General features: G+C 45.7%; 1 protein-coding gene across 2 annotated transcripts in view; it reads left to right on the top strand.

Annotated features, from left to right (window-relative positions):
* AFTPH (aftiphilin) overlaps positions 1–6,539 on the top strand; it is a 44,701-nt gene extending 38,162 nt beyond the window's left edge. For both annotated transcript variants that reach the window (XM_026080637.1, XM_026080636.1), the window contains exon 9: positions 5,326–6,539. In XM_026080637.1, the coding sequence (XP_025936422.1) occupies positions 5,326–5,470 (145 nt within the window). In that variant the 3' untranslated portion in view covers positions 5,471–6,539. The remainder of the gene's footprint in view (positions 1–5,325) is intronic.
* Positions 6,540–22,736: the final 16,197 nt, after the last annotated feature.

Here is a 22,736-nt window from a genome sequence, read left to right as displayed (position 1 = left end):
TTTTTTGTCATTACAAGCCATTTCATAAGGAATAAACATGGAGTTTCTGTAGTTGGTTTAGGGTGTCCTTTCTGCTTCATGGATCTCATGTGAAGTTCTTCTAGATGCATTTTTTTCTGTAGGTAGAGTGTATATACAGGCTTCAGATGTCAAATGCCTGTTTAATGAGGCCAGAAGACTCTCTCCGTTTATAAGCTTGTATTCTTTTGGGTTTATTTTTTGAATTTGTATGTTTTAGCAGTAGGATCCCCGACTGTCTTAGCACGTAATTAATGGCTGGGCCCATTAAAGAATCAGAGTGACACAGTAGAATGTTCCATTGTTGAGGAATTGCCTGCCTATTTTATAGATGTTTATAAATATAGTTACTTTTCAGATAATGAACAGTAACATATTCGCACTCTGAGGAATTTATTCAACCCTCTAAAACTAAACAGATGTGTTTCTATGGAGCAAAGCACTTTAAAAAGAGGCATGGTTGAAGAGAATTGCAGAGTATGTGGTGATTTGTGATGACTGGGGATGCTAGGCTTTCTCAAAATAGCTAAAACTAGAATTCACAAGAGCTCTTTCAAAACATGTTCTTTCTTTGGGAAAACTATCTGGCTAGTTTTCCTGCAGTGCGAAACTTCAGAGTTAATACTGAATAAAAGAACGATTAACAGGCCATGAAATTTCAAATGAGAACCAGTAGAGGGAACTCCACACCTCAATGCAGATTTGATTTCTTGGCTTTTGCTTGGCTATTTTGCTATCCATAGGGTGCCTGAAGCTTTACACTCTTTCTGAAAATGCACTAGTGAGAAAGTTTGACTTTCATTACTTAAAAAACATAGTTACAGTTGAAATTTTTTTAATATATTCTATGTCTAATTAAAAAGTAACCGCAAATTCACAGCAGGCCATACAAAATCCAAATATATATTTATTATTTTCTTCACGTCCATTCATAGATTTGTACCTGCTTACCTGGCAGACCTTTGAGAAGTCTTAGCTTGTGTTTTATCTACAAATGAGCAAAGGAGTCTGCTTTGCTCAAAAGAATGTTCACCCTCGTTTTCCTGTATTTTTGTTTTTTCTGGCACCAAAGTTCTTCTCCCAATCTTGAGCCGATTGAATAGTGATACGAAGTTGTTCTAGTTCCTGTGCTATAGGAATATAGCAGGCTGTAGGGAGAGGCTGGGGACCTTAGACCTTAATTGTTGAGTTCAGATACACATAGCCTAGCCGTTTTAAAGCAGCCGTTTTCAGTGTTAAGTAAATTTTGGAAGTTTTCTGTTAACTCTGAATTTTAAAAATTCCAATTTTTTTTTCTCTTTTCCCATTTCATGCTCTCTGGGTGGGGGGGGAACAGTCTGTTTTTCCATTTTTCAAGGTAGAAAACTTCAGAGATATGAGGGGGCCTCAGCAGTATGCCAAATACTCTGCAGTGTGTTAGCTTTTTTTTTTTTGTAAACACAATTACATTTTTTCTTTTTATTCTTTTGTAATGAACTGGAGCCTTTAAAATAGAAGTGGCTGGATACAGCCAACTCATCAAAGATGGCATTCATGCGCCAGCCTGGAAATGCAGATTATTAGCCATCCCTGACAACTGATCAGGGCACGATGTAGCCAGTGGCTTCACACCACTCTGATAGCAACTTCAATTGCATTAAGACTTTATTTGTCTGTAACTCATCTGAACTCAGGATCCTTGAGGGTGGAGTTTCAAATGAAAATGTCATTGCTCAGCGGTGGGAGGCCATATGAAGAGTCCTATTTGTTTGAACTAGCTCCATCTTTTGCTCACAAACTGCTAACTGGCAGCTGGAAAGCAAATGTTGGGAGAGGAGGGGAAGAAAATTGATCAAATTTCCCAGCTTGGGTATGAAACCTTAAAGGTAGCAGTAAAGGTTAAGGTCAGCGATCCAGTACAGCGCTCCACTTGAGATTCTGCAGTCTTGCCTAATTCCGTAGAATTGGCAGAGATCAAAGTTTATCTGCTGTCTCTTTGAAGGAAAGCAGAGCGCTGATACATTTCCAAGAAATGGCTGAAAACCTGATTTAAACTGTAAATATTCCTTGTGGGCAGTGTTGGATGGAGCAGGCTAACTCTTAATTGCGGAGTGAAATTTTTTTTTTTTTTTTTTTTTTTTGAAGTGCATATCTATAATAACTCATTGCTTTTAGAGCCTGGGTTTTTTTGGTACTGTCCACAAAACTCTTTGCAAACATAGGATATCACTGAAGTCCTGAAAGATTGAGTGCTGCAGGAAAAGGTTGGAATGTAAACCAGAACAGTTGGGTATTGAGGCATTCCATATTTCTTGCTAAATTTTCTCCCAGCAACTTTCCTGCCTGTCAGTCTGGCTATTTCTTGCAGCTTGGCGTACACGTACCTTTAAAAAGGAAAGTTCATGCCAACAGGTAGAGGGATTGGCATAACTGTTCTGGGAAAGATATTCCCTCTGTCTGGAGTGCCTTGGGAGGGAATGTAGCATAGCGTAAGAGAAGTGATGAATGGGGCAAAGTGTTCTGCAGGAGGCAGTTCCAAAACCTGAAGGAGGCAGGACCCTGTTTTGAGCCAGGACCAGGTCCTTGCACGCTTTAGAAATTAAAGGTATATTTCCAAAGCAGGTAAAAGTAGTACAGCTGCCACTCACAGTCTGCTCATTTGAGTGTCAGTTCTGTGAGCCAAGGTAGCTAGAAATTAAGACTGCATGAGCAGGAGAAGCTCTGCAATGGCCCCCCATGGACCAGGGTTTAGCAAGAGAAGCTCTTGACTGTGGGAACATCTTTAGTGAAATTGGTGACTGGAATTAATGCGGCTCATATGGTTATTTCTCTTGCTTCCATCAAAATGGTCCTCATCTCCACACACAGTTGTTAGGCAATTTGGTAGGTCTCAAGGGTAAAAACAGCTTGGAGCGATGATAACACTTTGTCTTTTAAGTTTAGAGACTAGTGAGCAATTCTTTAGGGTTGGCTTGGCGATATTTGCTACCAAAGGTGCTGACTGCTCTGTTATCCAGGAAGAACACATGCAGCGTCCAGTTTTATTTCTTCTGGAGGAACCTGTGCCTCTCCATAGAGGAATGGAGACATTAGCCAGTCCCATTCCCCTTTGTGCTGGGATGATTTCAAAAAGTTTTGAGCCTCATTACCAAATGGTTGTATCCATAGCTGTAGCTTGGTCACAGCTAAATAATTTTTGCTCTATAAGCATATTAGCCTTTTCTCCATCAGATACTTTTTACAGAGCACATTAAGTAGATAGATTATTGGACAGGGCCTCCAAGCTAGGAAGGGAGCATCTGACTGTGCTCACTGGCGTGCACATTCTGCGGTGGTGTTGCAGACGCTAGCTAGTACAGCAAGAGCCGGAGCATCATCCTGTGATAAAGGTCCTCTGTACGCCCACTGAACGAAATGCAGCGCTGTCTCTGGGCCCCAGCAGTGCCGTTCCTTAGCATGACACAGTTGAGCAGAGGAGGAAGAGGCGTATAAATAGCAAGGAGTGTGTGAGCTCCATCTTGGTGCCTGGTGACAATTGCAGGAACTCCTTTTAATGCAGATCTCCGAATCAGCCCTCTTCCTTTGGCTTCCTCTGTCAAACGCTCCTTTGTTAGCTGTGCCTGCAAGTCCTTGATCGCCAGGAGTTTGTACCTTTAAGAGGCTTGTGGTAAGCGATTACTAATAGTGGCACCAGATACTGATAACAGAGTGGTGGGTGACAACCGCATTTCAACAGCTCAGAGATAGTCCTCTTCGAGTGCAAACAGAGCTGCCTGTGAAGTTGTTAGGCAAGGAGGCACATATTGGCTCTCTGCTTCTTTCTTCAGTAAATCCAGCACACAGCTTTGTTTATCCTCCAGAATTTGGTAATCTGCCTAGTCAGTGGCTCATGAAATTCCACTGCAGCAGCGAAAAGAAAATACTGCTATTCTCATGAAGGAAGGTCAGATTTAGTATCTAGACTGCCTCATCTAGAGATCTTTCATCAAGTGGAGATTCCAAGTAGCAAACAAAAGCGATAGTTCAGTGTCAACACGATGATCGGTGATGTCAAGGATGAGTTTGAATCCGGGTTGTAGGTTTTCTTGTTTTTTTTTCTTCTCCTCTCTTTCTTTCTTTCTTTCCCCCTAGCCAGGAAATTCTGAGACTGCTGCTGAAGCAAAACACATAGCCCCTTGCTTTTTCCTGATTTCTGGTCAGCTAAGAGAGCAATCCTGGTGGGTGCTGACAAAAAGACATGAGTACATGCTGCTGTACATGATCAGTGTGGTGATTGCCCTGTCATGAGCTCAATTTAAAGCCTGTAACTAAGACAAAAAATAGGAAATTTCTGAAATGTTCTAGAATGAGGTAGTTTATGTGTTTGAAGCCTTTTGTCTCTGCTTTTTGCCCCAAAGAAGGGGGAGCTTATTTAGCTAGAATTTCTAATGTCATTGCAGAGGGTAGTAAATGCCTTTTTGGAACTGGAATAATTGGTGGAATATTCAGTTTTCCTAGTAATAGCCAGTGTTCTTCAAGATAAGCTATGAGCATGAAAAGTATGGGTGTTTGGTCTTTCGTAACAGCCTGTGCCAGACTTCATTTTATTTAAGAAATATGAGTTTCTTGCGTAGTAGTGCAAACCAAGGGACATGGGATTCAGACATCTTTATTCATTTGTGTTCAGTAATTGCTGTAAAGGGTGCAAAAGGAAAAGTAAACAGTGATTCCCAAACTGGTGAGTGTTTCGTTTTGGCCCCACATACTACTGCACTTCCAAGCAAACATCTACAAGTTGTGAGCCACTTTTTGCTGATGATGAGACCTGGGGGAAAAAAGGGTTTGTGGATCATGGTGTAGAGCAGTATGGTGTGTAATCTAAGTAAGGTTGTGGCAGAAATACAATGCAGGTACCTTCCCTTTTATTTTAAAGGTATTAAATTAGGCACTTCTTAATGTCCTTTCAAGGTGTTCCATGCTATATTGAAAGACTATAAAGGTCTTGAGTATTTTAGAACTAATACTTCTGTTGTTTTACCCTCTTCAAGTGAGTAGTCTCAGAAAGGTACATTGGAACGGGCAAAAAAAAAAAAAAAAAAAAACGAGTAGGAAATCATTTTTCCCTCATAGCAACAATATTCAGGAACAGTTTGCTGATTTTCCGTGTTAACATTTTGTGGGTAGGCAGGTAGGTACTATAACATTTGAGTAGCTTCAAATAGCTTACACAGAAGTGCCTGCCAATGGGAGACAAACTCGCAGAACCTTGCTTCCATCAGTGATTCTTTCAGTGATCCAAAGGAAATCAGGTACTGGATTAATGCACTTTTTTTCTTTTCTTCTCAACAGGAAGCCTAAAAAGGAAGAACATCTTAGTGAAGAGGCTGCCAAGGTGATTTCTAGCCTTCCTGACTTAACTTTCATGCATGCCAAGGTGTTGATGTTCCCAGCCACATTAACACCTTCAACAAGCTGCCAAGAAAAGGTAGACTAAAGTGATGTGAATTGGACATTTTCTATTGATTTTTTTCTTCCCTCTGTGGGTCATAAAAAGCAATCTTGCTTTAATAAAATTCAAGTTCAGATGATTTGTTGGTAAGCAGCACTAGAAAGGTATACATAGTAATGTATATTTATTTACATACTGGAGTCCTAAATTTATATTAGAGAAAAATGTAAATAATTGGGGGTGAATCTTTTTGAAGATCTATTCTTTTTGTTGTGCTGGGGTGTATACATTTATGTCTTTGTGAAATACACTGGTGGTGTCCTTCTTACAAAACTTTAAAAAGTTAAAAAAAAAAAAAAAAATCCTAGAAACACATAATGAAAACTTCAATCTTCACGGTCTGTGAAGTCCCCTTTAAAGGTTTTCAGATTGCATTGAGCATCTTTCTTTCTTTCTTGCATATATTAAAACACTTGTTGCTGAAAAAACCAAAAGGTTACATTGTTCCTTTGTGGATTTTCAGTTGTTTCTTTAAAACCCAATAATTTCTTTTCTGTTCTAGCTACCTTAAGGTGTGTTTTTCTTTTTTTCCTTCTCCTCCTCCTTCCCTTCCCTCCCCCTCCAGTTGGTGGGTTGGCTGATCAGTTTTTATGTTCTTAAACTTCAACAGTATGGCTCTGTCACAATATAGCCTTTTGAAAGGTATGTTGTCAGTAACCTCTCGTTCCGGTTATGGATCACTGTCTAAACACTTGATTTCTGGGGTCGTTAGAAGGTTGTCTGCATTCAATCAATTTGATTTGGGAAAGAAGGACCAAAACTATATGAATGTCTTACAATGAAATTTACCTGTTAATTTTTGTTTTGTTGTACCACTATTCCTATGTTTGATTTTGCACAGTGTAAAATGACATAATCATAGATTGCTATGGTTTTAGGCTGTATATACAGTAAAAACTATGGGTTGTAAATGTTTGGGGAAATTCCTATGGAAAAAAGAGAGCTATGTAGAAGAACCTCTAAAAAGGTCAATGTGCATGCCCAAGGTCTTTTGAGATTTAAGTGTGTAAATTTCCTTTTAGCTTACACAAAATAAAATAATTTAAAAGATATATATATATGCATATAGTCTGCTATCTTTTTATAGAGAATGTATATGTAAGTCTTGTTACTGTTGACAGTAAAACTGATGCACTGTATTAACAGCAGAACCTTCTGATTTATGTTGCACAGTCCCACAAAACACAGCTATCTGGGTCCTGCACAAGGAGGAGCCAGACTTCTCTTCAGTTGTCCCGTCTCTTTGAATGTGTTATGATGTAGTCTTTTATTTCTGCCTCTGGCTTGCCTTCTGGGTTGTAGGGCCCTATGGCTCAAGACACATTGGTATTTTGAGTTAGTGGCTTCTTCAAAGTAATTGGCAATACTGAACTGTTTAAAAAAAAAAAATCAGGTTGAAGTGAGAAAGGATAACTGGTTTTGCCTACTTCCCAGTTAGAACTAAAAATGTTAATGTAACATACACTTAAATTTCCTAGTATGTTAGTTTGCACTGTAGCTCTTCCAGCAACATCTCTTCAGAGGATATGGGTGGACTGTGTGCAGAGTAGACTGTCTGCAGGTAAGGCATGCTCCGAGTGCTGATGTTTCTTCAGGGTGCTTTGCATGAGCGTAGACTCTCCATGTCTAACCTTAACTGTGTGCACAGCTACTTAAGTGTTCAGTAGTCACCGCCAGTTCATCAGGTAAGACCTAGTTCTGACAAATTTCCAATGCATTCTTTACCTCTTCTTTGAATTCTTTGTAGTCTGTCAGCACTTGGGTCAGCAAAGTTAGAGTTTGAGTTCAGTATCTTTAGCTGATAAGGTGAAATGTTGTCCTAAGCGATCCTCTTGAAATATGCTCGAGATTAGTGCTGTTGTTCCATCTTGGTGAACACAGGAGTTTCAGTGAGCGGTGGCTATTCAGAATTTAAAGAGCAGCTCCCACTGTTGTGATAAAGTTAGCCTGTAAAGCCTAAACTGCTTTCTTTGCTTTCTGATTAGTGCTGCAGCATACAGTGCTGTGGTATAAAACCACACCCTTTTGTAGTTGAAAGGACTTATGCAAAAGCCATCTGCTTTACCATATATCCCTCCAAAACTTACATTTGCTTCTTCTGCAAACTTTTCATTACAGCACTGTCTTCATGCCTGTTTCACCTCAAAATTAGCTTCAGTAATCTCACAGGTTTAGCGTAATATTTTCCCATGCAGCTTATACGTCATTCAGTTCTGGTAGTAGGCTGCTGTAGGTGAAAATCAGTCCTTTTGTTTTCAGAGCTGTAGTGTGTCCCTCGGAGGCAGAATAGTGGTATAGTCGCCACAGAGAGCTGTAGCCATTGTTTCAAGGAGAATATGTTCGGGAGCTGACTCATGATCCTTGTCTGGCAGCAAGTGGACTAAAGTAGTGAGGAGAGGTGGGGGTGGAAGTGCCAGCTGCAAGTTGATCTTTAGTCTCCTCACAATTGCCTCTAGAGGCAGCTGCCCATTTGTCTTCCAAGTCTCCAAGTGCAGTACTCATGGCTCAGCGTACACGGGGGAGGGCAGAGAAGTGGTGGGGGGGAAAAGGAGATTTCTATTGTGGCTGATGCCACAATTCTCGTCAATTGTGGGATGGACAGACGGGCTCTTCTGCCTCTCTCCTGTCTTGTAAAGGCAGCTTTGTTCTTACGCAGCAGGTTTTGTCCAACAGGTCTGGCTACTTAGGGATGTCTTTCTGTGCTGTTCTGATTGACACACCATCTCCTATCTAATTTAATCTTGCCAGTAGGTTTATGGGCAGGATAGTAACTGATACTTTCTGCACATACATGTTGCTATGCACTGTCATCAGACATGTCAATGTGTATCACGTTCACTTGAGAGACAGTGTCATTTAATGGTTGAGGTGCTTATGTGCACATCCAACAGAAGCTGCAAAGGGCTCTTAGTTAGGATGCAACTGTCAGAGCTGGAATGCGGCCATAAAACAACGTCCAAGGTTCCCGCTGTGAAGAGTGCTGCAGGACCCTGAATAACGGCTAAAAGAGCTGGACTCTGCTTGTGTTATCCAAAAGACTGCACTCTGACACTCAGTGGTTCAGTACTGACTTACAGGGAGCATTACCACCTGCTGCAGGTGTTGTAAGTGCTGTACTTCCTGTAGCACTTGAAACTCCTTTAAGACCTCCTCAGAATATCGTTAGCTTGACAGATTCGTTTTGAGATCCCAAAATAAAGCTTACAAATAGCATATATAGAAGCCCTCAAGTGCAGTATGTACTGAATTTATAAAATGTGCTGAAGTTAACCCTTCATCACACAGGACTGTTGTACATAATTTTACCAAGTAATGAAATTACTGTGTGGGTTTTTTTGGTGGTTGTTTGACTAGGACTACTGCATTCCAGCTGGCCTATCTAGAAGCCTTCACACAATGTGAAAGACTTCTCTTGGTATGTGCAAGGTGGATCAGCTTTGGCCCAGTCCCTAACCTCTAAGTGGACCTATTTTGTGCCAGTCCTGTACCTCCTTATCTGTAGAGATCATTATCTTTCAAATTTCAGAGCATTCTGAAAATACAGGATAACTGCAAATTACAATACACTCAAAGTTCAGTTGAATATAACTTATAAAAGCATACGGCATCTAATAGTTGCATAGCACCCTCTAGGAGTGTCTGCTACAGAACCAGAGAAGTTTTCATAATCTAGTATCTGTTCCTTCATGTTCCTTAGGTGAACCTGGAACGTGAAAGGAGAAAGGGAGAAACTGGTTCATTCAAATCCAGAGCCCTAAAAACAGGGTGAGGAGGAGCTGAAAGAAAATAAAAGACAAGACTCGGAGAAATCTCTGCATAGGGCAGATAAGAAGATGGAGCAGGACCTGGAGCGTAGGTAGCTGGATAGCTATAGAAAGAGCTGGTGATAGAGTAAAGGTGGACGCAAGGCATGAGAAGCAGGGCATTTGAAGAGAAGATAAAGCCTGGATAGATTGCAGGTGCACAGACTGTGCCCACTGGCTGCTTTTCTCCAAAATCTGTAACTAAGCTTCAGAGACCCAAGTCTCGGTATTACTATACTGTAGAGAAAATGTGTCAAACCCATTGAGTGCGTATAAGTTGCATGTATCACAACAGCCTGATACTGCTATCAGTTATTTTTTGTAGAGAGCTGGAGTTGTTGAGACCTAAGGATTTATGCATCCAGCTCCCAATGCATATACTGTCATTGATACAAGTCCAGATGTTAGAAGACCTTTTTTTAAAGTAATTTTTAAATAAGAAAGCACATTACAAATCTGCACTGTAGGTGTAAAATCACATTGTCAAAAACTAAGCTCAGCTGCTGTGTTTTGGAACTGCACGACCTTATGTGCTGTCATGCATCTGCATGTGACAATCTTTACTTATTTACCGTACTGTCTTCACCAGGTTCTTGTCCAATGCCCTGCACAAATTTATTCTGTGCTTGAATCAGCATAGTGTAGTGAAGCTCTTCTCTGCAGGGCCCCCACTTCATTTAGCTTAAGAGAAAAAGATGGCTTTATGTGCAAACTACAAAGAAGTCCCAGTGAAGTAGTGATTCTCTCCTGGCTTGAAGTCGCTGGCCATGGCAGGGATTTTTGCTGGAGGTCATTTGTGCCACTTGTGCCCAGCAGGAGTTGCCTGATATGGATTTGCAGAAATGCTAATTGTTCATGAATGTAGCTTAAGTAATTTGGAGCTTTTCTCCTTTTATATACAATAAGGGCTCTGCAAAATTGGAGGTTAGGCACACATGCCAAGCACTCAAAACTACTGGAGCTCTTGTTTTAACCTTGTCATCTTGTTCTTAAACTTGTAAGATACTTTGTTATCCCTGCATTACAGCAGGGTTGCGGAGATCAGCTCTGTTTGATATGCCATGCTCATCTTTGTAGTTTGTCAGCAATGTCTGGGAAGTGCGCCACTGATACAGGTGCCACAAACATCTAAAGGGCATAGGAGAACGCTCACGGTCTTCTGTCTGGATTTGCTATGTGATCACCAAAAAGGCGTTAAATTCCTAGTTTAGGTGCGCTGAATCTTCCTCCGTGGATCCATTGATTTTCTTGAGATCCTACTCACATAACATTAGAGCAAATACCCAGTAGAGGTTCCTAATACTATACTCAATGTAGAAACTGGGTTGGATGCCTTAAATAAGGCTTAGGACTACACATTGAATGTGAAGGGGCAAAAAAGTACTTCTTATTCAACTGAAAGAGGCCATGGTCCTGTGAAAAACAAAATAATGAGAATGTGTAACTAAGGACTGCACTGTAAATCAAGGGGAAGTCAAATTAAGGTGCCATAGATATTTTTGAATGTTTGGCTAAGTGAACTTAATGATCCATATTTGCATGGTTAACTCCAGGTCTAGCAAGCAAATCCCCATGGAATACAAGTAGATTTCCTACTGGGATTGTTGTCATTGTGCGAGCCTTGCCTCCCATATTTAAAGCAATGGAATTATTAAATGGGGAAGGAGGGGAAATAGAGGGGCAGTTTCAGCCCAGCTCAGCAGCCTTGTTTGTTCTTTTGTCTCTGCTTTTCCAATGAAATGTGTCTCAATTGTTTTTAAATCTTTAAGCGATAAAACACTTGGTGTTTGTTTCCTTCAGACAGCAAAGGACTGCATTGAGCACAGCTACTGAAGCCAGATGTGGTTTTCAAGACAGCCTTAGCCTTATAAAGGCAGGAAGTGTTGTCTCGCCTGAGCTGGTCTTCAGACCAGCAGTTGGAAGGTATTACACAAGGGGAGAAAAGCAAGTTCCTTGGGTCAGACCTTAATCTGACTGACCTTCAGCTGCTCAGGAGAATGCCTTGTAGGGAAAGGAGGTGTCAAGCAACAGTGGGTATTCGTGGCCTTGTGCCATAATGCAAAGAGCGCTGCAAATTTTGCTGTGATACAAACCCTAAAGAGCAGTGAGGTGTTCAGCTGCTTCCTAATGAGTCACGCTGCCAGACCTGGCCTAGATCTGCTGAGTGGTAAACCTTTTGGGCTCCTATGTTATATATCTTGGGGTGCACAGTCCCCCAAACCACTTCTGGTGGCGTTGTCATGGCACCTTGTGCCTCTCTGAGGAATTTACCTATGCTGGAGTCCAGCTCTGGTAGTAAAAGAAACAGGTAAATTGGTTCCTCCAGTGCTAGTCCAAACTCAGTCCACTGTTAGCAACTGCAAGCAACTCTTCAGATGAGGTCTAGAGCCTATGGGTTTTTTTCAATTAGGATATATGCTGTGATTCCCTGTCCTGCTTTCCTTCTGCTTCACCCCAGGTCTTCCCTTTCCTCCAGGTGAGGAGAGAGGAGGGGATATCACAGATCTGAAATCCCCATTACTTCCTGCCCCAGTGGTTCCCCTTCTTAGCTGATTCCCATTTAGCAGTGATACCCTTCCTGTCTGGACTACACTAGCCATATTAACCCTTTCCTCTGCCAGAGAACGGAAAGACTAAAGCACATGCACTGAACATAAAGTGACGTGACAGTATTTTTCCATCTGACACCAAGGGAGAAATAAATCTACAAAGAGCAACAGGTTCTTTTAAACCAAACCACCCCTGATTTTTACCAAGCTATAGGGAGCATAATCATGACTAGAAGACTTAGTTGAGGTGGGTACTCTTAGTTTTGCTTTGCTACTTTTTTTAGGCAGTTAACTAAGAGGTGAAGATTTCCTTGCTCAATTCCCCAGTGATATTTCTAATTATTAATTTCAGTCTGCTCTTTTAGAGCTCCAAAAAAACACATCAGGAGGACAGTCCTGCTGCTCCTGTCACACAACTTTGTCCCAGCTTACCTTTCCAAAGCCAGTGGGGAGCTATGTGGTCAGAGAGGCAGGTTGATGTATGGTGGGATCTGCAGTAAAGGGACACGTGCCTGGTTATTGCAGCATTAGCTCTGTCTAGTGTCTGTTCTCGTGTCTCCTTGGGCTGTTGCTCAGGTCTACAGAACCGTGAAATTTACTGAATCCTAAGTTTTGTGGTGGTTAGAGCTCATTTCTCCCATCTTTTTCAGCTGGGGAAGGGAAAGATGTGAAGAAAGTACTTGGAAAGAACAAGTGAATGCCATCAGCTGTGTACGGACACACTCCACAAATAATTGGACTCCTGGTTTTCTTACTCATTTATGCTCACTGATCCAGGAACTTCACAGAAAGCCAGGCAAAAAGTGTAGATGGATCTCTTCCTAAGCTCCTTCAGCTGTTCACAGCACTCGGAGAAGAGTGTTTGGAGTAGATCGCATAGGAGCTTAGAGTGGAGCAGAAAGTATCTAACGTGCTCCTTCAAAAATGCAAAGGTTGGCTCCAGGTTTATAAGGCATTTTCTGATCCCATTTTGGCTCTTAAACTACAGTGAGCCTTAGTGCAAATACAAAAAAATGTGGCTGTTTTGGAAACAAATTGAAAACAGACATGAAGTGTTTCCCCTAAAATCCCTTCAAACTGTCCCCCTTTTCTCCCCCTCCCCAACCCCAAGTCTCATCAGATGTTTTGTCCAAATCTTGGCAACTTGGACTTGAAACCTTCTTGCATGAGAATTCTTATACCAAGCAGGGTTTTTTTTATGGTGATGTTATTTTCCTGAGTGCAGGGACTGTGTTTTCATTAGAAGCACTAAAGCCTTTTGTCACTTAGTTAAAGCCAAAGTGAGCTAAAAATCACCACGCAGCTGGCGACGGGTATTCTGCAGCTGTTGGGACTCTTGCAGGTTGCTCTGCTTTCCCTTGGACTGAGCTGCCTCGCTCTGACAATGGCAAAGCGAGCAGTTGTATGGCTGCTTTGTGCTCTTAAGCATTCAATTTTCCCTCCTTTTTGGTAGGGATTTCCCCCCTCCCCTTCTCCTCCACCTATCTTGAGCGTGCTCTGGCAGCTTTCCTCCTCTTTTGGCTAGGGAGGGAGGGAGCTGGGTGGCAAGGGAGGGACAAACAGCTGTCCCTCAGGCTTCGAATCAGTGCAGCTCCTTGGCAGGCTGGCAGCGGGCGCTTAGTCATTAGGAAAGCCCCTCTTTCATTCAGGAGACTGCCTGAGCCAATTCTCCCCCAGCCCGGGCCGAAGAGGTAGGGAGTTCGGTCCTTTCCAGCTTGTAGGACCACGGGGGCTGGCACAGGCTCGTTTGGTTTCCATTGCTTCACTCATGCAGTCCACTGGAGGATGGTGCTGGCGCTTTGGAAGTTAGCGGGTCTCTGAAAACGAGTGAAGTTTTGCGATGCGTGTGCTTGACTTCCTTTCTGTTTGTGAAAGCCACCTCCTCCTGAGATTGGGTGTGGATGTAGCAAGGAGATCTGGATTTTCCAATTGAGGAAGGCCAAGCCCCACTCATTTTAAACCTCTGAGTTGAACAGGTTTTAAGGCAATGATCCGGACAGGCTCGGCTCTTTGGGCGCTATTAGTACTGTTGTTCCACTAGGCTTGTGCGGGCTATGTGGCAGCCTGGTGCATCAAGACCTGTCCCTAGATGGTGAATATCTGAAGCTGAGTGACTTCTACTGGAGCTGCAGACCTTACCGCAGTCCTGGGGAGAAAGGTGGCCTCTGCCTTCTGAAATGTACACTGACCCCCTTGCAGTTTTTCTGTAAACTGCATACAGGTTTTGGCTCTGCTGCGCTACTGTGTTACATGTTGAGTTGTATTATGTTACTTGTACTTGCTGGAAAATATACTGAACCCACAAGAAAAAGTGGTCAGATCAGAGTAGGGCTGATGCATATTTAAACTGGACTCTCACTAGCATGAGACGCTAGTGAGTGTGATTTAGTGCTGCCAATGACAACCTAATGACACTACAGCACTGGGGAGATAGTTCGGGACTTGCTGCCAACCTGTTTCTAAGTGCTCTGATCTCTGAAGTGTGTTTTGATCTCGGAGATGTGAGTGGGGAGTATCACAGCCGAAATCTCATTAGCAAATAATAGACCTTGTGTGCAGAAATCCGCCTCACTCACATATTGATCTGCTGCTACTTCTGATTAGCAGGGTTGGAAATTCATCATTTTGCAAGTGTGAACACTGTCTCGCTGCCCTGGTATACAAGTGACAGTGGAAAGAGCAGTGATATACAGGGGCAAGGGAGTATTTCAGTGTGTTTGAGGAAGGGTTTTTGCATATTTCTCAGTGTTGCTGCTAGAGAAGTTCCTTTTTGATGGAAATGGCAATTGCTGTCTGCAGTGACGGGATTTGAAAGATAGATATGCCATTAGTAAGGCAGCAGATCTCATTTAGCTGCAGAAAGATGGGTTAGTGGAAAAAGTACTTCTCTGTCAGGTGCTCTGTTGTTTTCTCAGTGAATTTGGGTATCTAATATTCTTCTACAACCTGGCATACTGCTAAGTGGTCCCCAAATCAATATTAGTCCACAAATCTGAGAGCTTGCAGGGTGATGACATCACTCCTGGCAACAGATGAAAAGTGAAGTAATGTAATACTATACCATGCTGCCCCAAATTAAGTATTTTCCTCTTCAGAAGAGTAGCTCTGCTCTCTAAATTTTAAGGAAATCTCTCAAGATGCTGCTGTGCTTCAGGCAGGGAGCGGTTTTGCTGTGTGGCTGAACAGCATCAGGCATGCAAGGAACTCCACACAGTACCTTAGCACCTGTGTCCCCCTTACAAAGTTGGTGAGGGGAAGCTGTACAGCCTTGAGGTTGCATCATGTTATGTAGGTGTACGTGGTGTCCTGTCCTTTGCTCTTGGGAAAGTTAAAATACTGGAAGATGAGTAATGATAATGCCATTAGCTCCAGGTAGGCTTTCCTTGAGTTTGCTGGGTTGTAAATGGAGGTGGACTTTGCAGACGTTGTGAATAGCGGAGGAGTTGTGACTGCAAGGAACTCCTTTAGCAGCTCTCCAGAAGTAGGAACAGAGCCTGTTTCTTTAAGGGCTGAGCGAGTTCTGCAGTGACAATGGTGTGACAGACAGAATAGGGCAAAGATGCACCAGGACATTTTCTCCCAGACTGCTTCCCTGCAGTGAGTCCCTTGGAGCAGAAGCATTAGGGTAAAGCTAAAGCATGGAGAGGAGGGGGGGAAATACTTTGATTTATGTACTGGTAGGGTCTGTTCCATCTTTGGTCTGTCTTGTTCTCTTGTTTTCTGCCTGCGTTGCTTATTTTCATCTCCCTGGGTACTTCTCCCAAGACTTCTTAGCTCATTTGTGTTTAATCTTCCCTATTTGTCTACAGCCCTAGTTGCTCTAATCTCTGCAGGTCACCGTGCAGTTTGCATGTTTGTTACTCCTTGGCTGTTTGCTGCGATCAGCACATTTGATCATGGTTGAATTTACATCAAAGAAACACCTGACAAAGAAGCAGGCTTGATAATAGGCTCTAGTTTCTTCTCGGCAACCCAAACAGGTAGAGGCGGACAAGGGAACTCTGGCAGGATCACAAGGGAGTTCATGATCTACTTTCAAGGCGGCGTGCTTTGCTCTCCTGCCTGTCGGAGCACTGCAGGCCCCACTGCTGCTGTAGAGTCCCCAAAATAGAGCTGCCACTGGAAGAAAGGAAAACAAGACAGAGGTAGGCCAGGCTCCTCTGCTGTAAAACCAACCTGCAAGTGGCAAATTCTAATTAACTAGAGAAGGGGGGAAAAAAAGACACTCCTGGTGCTATTATCACTGCAGCAGAGCAGCTCACAGATTATAGCTGCCCTTTCTCCTGTGAGGAGAGTCGTCTCAAAATGCCACGGTCAAGAGAAATGGCTACGGTCGCAGTGTGATTGTTTCCTGCTTCTTCACAGTCGCTCCGAGAAGAGGCTGACAAATTCTAGACTGGATTCTCTAGTCTAAAACGCTTTGCTGTAAGTCTCAAAATAGGGGCTTGCGTTTGTTTCGTTTGTATCATTTATGCTTCGCAGACCTTTTTCCCTGTCTACAGGTTGCTGCTAGGAACTGATTTCATGTAATTATCATGTATAGTTATATATGATTATATGCACACATATATATGCACAGCTGAGAGGAAAGCTAAGTCTCCAAAAAGCTGCAAGGGGAGACTTGAAGCAGAGAGAGGTCTTCAGTGTCTCCCCACATCCTTTTTGTTCCTCTGAGGCAGCAGGGAGCAGCAGCTTTAGGAGATGGCGGGGGACACCCTGGAGGTGTGAAACCAGGAATAAGTGCAAGCCTGCCTGGAGGGGCAGGAGTGCGTGTCGGGAGCTCCCCGCAGCATCTCTCCTCCTGGGATGCAGCTCTAAGACCGCAGGGATCCTGGAGCTTTGCCCCACACAGTCTTCGTACGTCTCTGCCCAGCACCAAGCTTTTTTATTCTTTAACTCAGGCTAACAAGCGACTATGGAAAACCTGGAGATGCAATGGGTCCTGTAGATCAGGGGAGGGACGGGATGAGATACTGTCCTCTTTTTTTACTTATTCCTGCCAAACTGAGCATTAACTAATGTGACCTGAGCAGCCCTTTCCAGCACTCAAACGGTGAGGAAATGAGCCCATTTCCCAAGATTACCTCTAGCCTGCAGTTTCATTGGGAAGGAGAAGACTTCTGGAAGGAGAGTTGTGGAAAAGAAGCAGTGGCAGATTGGGAAAAAGGTTGGTTGGGGACAGAATTGGTGGCTGAAGCGACCTGGCCCCATCAGAGCCAGGACAGCCCTTCAAAACCTCACCTGCTGGGTGGAAACACCATGTTGCCGAACGGACCGAAGGCATCGTGCTGCCCTGCTACTTGCCTCTGTAACCCTGCTGTGCAGCCGCAGCTGGCTGGCTGTAGTGCTGATAGCACCTTTAACCCCCAGACAGTTGGCTATTTCAAAACAAAGTGAAAGAAAACAAAAAATAACTGCCAACAGTGTTATTTAGGGAGTCCAATATTCAAATGAACCTGTTCTCTTGTGGTAAATGAAAGCCCTGGCTCATTAAATATTTCTTTGGAGTTTGCCCTTGGAAGGCTATGATTTCATAGCAACGTGTTGTGATTTGAGATGTTCTAACTTCTGCTTTGGTTTTGTTGTTGTTGCTTTTTTTTTTTTTTCTTTTTTCTTCCAAGGATTTCTCTTTCTCCGTTCCCACTTTATTTCCCTCGGGCAGAGGCCATGGCGTGATTTCTCCTTACCAGTCTTTGCCGTTGTCTGCCCTGGGCTTTAACCTGCAGAAGCCGTGGGCAGTGCTCCCGGGGGCTGTGCGCTCCTCAGCCACGGGGCGCTCCCTTAGCATGACTAAGTAACAGATATACCTCTAGATTCAAAGCTGCTTTCGATGGTGAGCTGTTAAACAACTCCCAGCAAACGGCCACTGCCCTTTCTTGTATGTTTATTAAATTGGAAAACTGCTTTTGTTTTGTTGTTTTTTACTGCTTTAAAACCAGGCTTGGGGTTGACATTGGAAATATCTGCTCTTTGCTTTCTCCCATTTCTCCTGAGGAGTTTGGTGGGATGTCTGGAAGCTGTGAATTATGAAGGCAGGCGGTGTTAAAGCCTGGGTTAATTTAAAAATACAGCAGTTAGAAAAAACGCATTGCCTTACTGGCTCTTCTTCCCTGGTATGTGCAGCAATCATATTCTGAATGAAAACGTCGAGCAAGAACAAAGCAATGGGCGAATTATCTATTTCTCTGGGCCCAAATGAACACCACCGTTCTGTCCCCGATTCAAGAGATCAGAGCTGTCAAGCAGCCCAAACTGAAACTCCTGACAAGAGGCAAGGCGAGGGGGGCCGGGAGGCATCAGGCTTTTTCGGCATACAGATGCCTTTTCTTCCTCTTTATCCTTTTACCCTGGCGTTTAACTCCTTGCTGCTCTGCGTCTTGACGTATGCCTGCTGCAGAGGTAAATGCAACTACAGAGCACGGAGTGAGTGACAAATAAGCAGAGGCTTGAAATGAAATGAAAAATCTCACTGTAGCATGGTATTAAATCCTTGAATTGCATTAGTCTGAGTGGAAAGTCAGAAACCTGCATCCAGAGATTAAAAATAACGCTGCCTTTATGAGAGTAGTAAGAATGCCCACTAATTGTTGGTTTACATGAGAAATGCAGAAACATGCTGAAAAATTGGCTCGCAATACCGGTTGCTGTATCATAATCTCCTGGTTCCTTTCTTGCCTCGCTAATAAGAAGTAAGACTAATCTAACTTTTACAATGTCCCAAGTCTGTGGCTATGCAATTCAGAGACTTAATAAGGTTCTCCTGCCAAGCCAGGAAAAGCTTCATGGTTTTTTGCTTACTTTCTTCTTCTAGGTTTCAATTTTGGGACATTTGTGCAGTGGCAGAGACTTTGGGTTTTTTTCTTCTTGCGCCTGTATTTTATCGGGGTTACTAATGTCTCTGATTAGTTGTTATATGTGTAAATTGGTGGTACTGGAGATGGGTAAAATCTTTGGCATCCTTTTCTAGCAAAAAAAAAAAAAAAAAGGAAAGTTTGGTAATTTTTTTTTTTGACTTGCCAAATTTTTCTTCTGGGCAGAAAAGAAAAAATTATTTTGTTCCAGCATATTCAAAATGAAAGACTTCAAGATTTTCAGCTTAAGGCAACTTTTCATTTTTAATTATCTTTGGAGCTTACTTTTGTGAAAGGCTGAAGTCAAAGTGAAACGCTTGTTTCAGTTGACCCCAAATGAATTTTTTTCCCCCCACTTTTTTCAGGATTTCCAGCGAACCGAAAAATCAGTTATTCACTGAGCTTTATATGCCATATACTGATACAAACTTCAGAGCTCCCTAGTGACTGTTTATATAGCGCAGCTGCTGCTAAGCTCTCCATTTATATGTTGGTAAATTATTATGCTTCTCAGGGTTGCATGAGATAGTAAACCATCAGCAAGCGCCTGTTTCTCTCCCGTTGGTTAACAAGGAGGCAATGTTTTACAAAATGTATTTCTGGCTTTATTCTTGTCGCATGGCAGCTGTTAACTTTGTGGGCTGATGTACAGCTGCAGGACCTGTTCTGTGCAGAAGGTATGCAGTAACCTCTTTGGAGACTTGACTGTGTCAGGAAAAGGTGTCACATTAGGAAATGTGCTAATGCAACGGAGCTAAGCTCAGTCTTGTTCGCTGTGAATAGCTGTACTTCAAAAGATTAGTGTAATAATCAAGGAAAGATAAAGTTGCCAATTCCAGGGTTAACCACATTTAAAATGTACTTTCCTTATGGTTACTTTGGGTGATAGATTGCATGTCGCGTGAAGCTCTTTGAAACAGGCCGTTTTAACCCTTCTCAGCAGGGCGCGTTTTCCGGGTGTAAAAGGTTACCTTAACGCGGTGCAGGGCGCTCTGGAGCGGCAGAGCCCGATTGCCTGTTACGTGCGAGCCGAGGGAACGAACGCCGGATTCATCCCTGCACGACGGACGCAAACGCTGACCAAAACTTGCCGGTCACTTTGCTGGGCGAGTCGTGCTTGCCTGGTGCAGGTCGCGAGCGAGAAGGCAATCGCACCAGGTATAGGTTTGTTCCTGCCGTTCGTAAGCTTAAACCTTGACGCATCTTGGGCGAAGGCCGTCAGCGTTTAAGACGGCACAGCAAGCCTCAGGAAGTGAGCTCCGGGTGCTGGGTGCTCCTGGGGCTGCCGCGTTCCCTTGGCGCCACTGTCCCCCGGAGAGCCGCTCGGCGGGGCGGGAGGCGTTTCGGCACCCAGGCATAACGCGTAAAGCTGCCGGGCCTGTCGCGGGGTGGGTGCCGGGAAGCCCGCGGCCGCCGCGCGTGCCGGGAAGCCGGGACTGCCGCTGTGCGGGGGGGTGCGCGCGGCTGCGGAGCGGGAGGGCGAGGGGAAGAGGAGCAGGGGTGGTGGGCGCCACGCAGACACGTGCGGACAGCGGCGGGGAGGCGATCGCCGCGCTCACCCCTCCTGCCGGGACTGACCAGGGAGGGACGCTTATTATTATTCATTTAACCTTTTTGTCACCTCCCGGGGAGCGCTGACCCTGGCTTGGGCCCAGGCCCAGAGCGAAGTAAGTCGGAGCCGAGTGGATTCAGCACCCCGGGAGCAGCCTGCGGACTGCGACACCCTGACGCTGAGGAAAGGTCAGTCTTTCTCCTTTCCGAGGAAACTTTGATTGCAGCGGGCCCCGTTGCCGCAGAGCCCCTCTCCTTTCCCTGTTCTCGTTCCCTTGACGCCCTGCGCTTCCGCTCCCCGTGGGGACCTGTTTTCTCGGCTCCCGTTTGCTCTCGGGCTGCCAGCTCCCGCCTGGAGGGAGCGGCCGCGAGGCAGCCGTGCCGGCGGGGAGGCCGCTCGCGGCAGGAGCCCGGCCCGCGGCAGGGGAGGCAGGAGCAAGAGCCTCTGGCAGGGGAGGCAAGCTGGGGCTTGCTGCCTTCCTGAGCTCATCCCCAGGGCCACGCCGGGGAGCCGGCCCTCCTGCCCGGCACCTCTCGCTCCCTTTTTCCCCCACCCTTTTGCCTGGGATTAGCCAGGCCCCGTGTGTCTTTGCTCTCGGGTGTGGGACCTGGAACCGGTTGAACCAATTCGCAGCAAATGATTCACCGGCCGCCTTTCGGCCCTCGCTTTGTTCCCGGGGCTCCTGTTGGCAGCTTGCAGTTTTCCCGAGCGTGCTAGCTCCAGGTGCTGCCCGGTCGCACGGCCGGGACGGACAGGTTGTAATCAAATAATCGTACTGATTTCTGCAACTCGTTCTGGGCGTGCTCCTCCGCTGAACCCCTCTCCTTTGCGAGGTGGGAGCACCCCAGCTCCCGGAGCAGCAGAATCCCATTTTCCCTCCCCTGCTAAGACAGCCCAAGCCAGCTTGGCCTCAGCGGTGTGTTTATGAGTCAAGGTGCTCGCGAGGTTTGGCGGGGGGAAGAGCTGGTCGGAGGAGCTCTGCCGGGATGACGTTTGAGCCAGGCCGGCTCGGGTCTGTGGCCACGGACACCGTGGGCTCTGCTTTCTCCCCGCTGACGGCACTAGGGAGCGGGAGACGGGGCAGCTTCCAGCTGTGGGAGCTGACGGAGCTCGTGGGTAGCCGGTGAGAGCCGGGGCCAGTGCTCCTGTGCTGACCCCCGGCCCTCCTTGCAAGGGCGAAAGCGCCGCGGCCAGGCTCGAACCTCACCGCCAGAGCTGGGTTGTCTCCGTGCCACGGTGCCCCAGGCGCCGGCCAGCCCCGTTGCGCGTTTCCGGGGTGCTGCTGCCGCTTCTGTTGTGAGTGTTTCCCGCTGGGGGGTGTGGGCTTGGGTCCAGGCGCCGCTCTCGCTTTCATCCAGCGAAAGCTGAGGTCGGGCAGTTCGGCTCACCCGGTCTTCCTCTAATCCTGGCGTGGCCTCAAGGTGCGTCCGTCCTTGAGGCCTGATTCACAGAGGTTCGTGCTCCCTCGAGCTCGCAGCCGGCTCGGCGGCAGGGCGTTCTGGTGCGCCCGCGCCAGAGGGTCTCCCTCTGTAAAAATGGAGTTACAGGACACGCGTTGTCCGCGTTGAGAAACGATGCTCCTCAGGTCCAAAACCAGAGCGCTAACTCGCCTTTCTTCTTCAGCTGGGGGGGCGGCCAGCAGTGACTGAAATGACTCCTGGTCCCGGCTGGGAGCAGTAGAAGCGGCTCCCGTGTGTTTGCCGGAGGTGGAAGGTGTGAAAGCTGACCCAGGGCCGGCACCGACTCCCACGCGCCAGGCGCGGGCCGAGGCCACCGTTGCAGGCAAGGCTTCCCAGCGGCCACAGCCGGCCTCTTCCGGACTCGCTCCCAGCCCTGCAGAAGGCTCCGTATAAAACTGGCTGCCGTAAATCCACAGCACGGGGACGTGCCCCTCGCGTTCGTGCGCTGAGCCAAGCGGGGTGGGCCTCCCGGCGAAATCCTGGTCTGTCTGCTAAAGCAACCAGGACTCAAAGCCCCTCGTCCGCGTCCCCCGGGCTTGTGGGCTCCTGGCCTGTAACAAGGAAGTTGGTTTCACAGCCCGCTTCCGGAGCGGGTGTCCCTCTCCTTCCCCCTTAATTTAAATCCCTATTAGGCAGGTTAGCTTCAGCCAGTTTTCCCGCTAAACAGAACAGATATGAACCACTTACATGTGACAGTACTGAAGGATCTAGGAGAAAACCTTTGATGCAAGTTATGTGCCACCCTGGATGCAACAGCTTTAACCCCTTGCATGCCTGAGGGAGGCTCCTTTGGAGAAGGCAGCAGTAGGTGACGTTAAAGTAAATCAGGGAAGGTGGTTTCATCCCGCGCCACTCCGGGCAAGGGGGGGTTAGTTCCTCCCAGCGGCAGGCAGAGGCGGGAGGAGCGGCTGGCTGGCTACCGCGGCTGGCTGCCTGCGCCAGCTCTGCCGACAGGATCGCAAGCCGTGGAAACAACAGGCTGGATCAGCCAGAACAATTCCTTCCTCACGCGAGCGGTAAAGCAGCGTGCAGGGGA

The sequence above is a fragment of the Apteryx rowi genome, unplaced genomic scaffold (assembly GCF_003343035.1).
Source record: "Apteryx rowi isolate R43461 unplaced genomic scaffold, aptRow1 scaffold_53, whole genome shotgun sequence".
In the NCBI taxonomy this organism is placed as follows: domain Eukaryota; kingdom Metazoa; phylum Chordata; class Aves; order Apterygiformes; family Apterygidae; genus Apteryx; species Apteryx rowi.
This window is presented reverse-complemented; position numbering and strand designations above follow the sequence as displayed.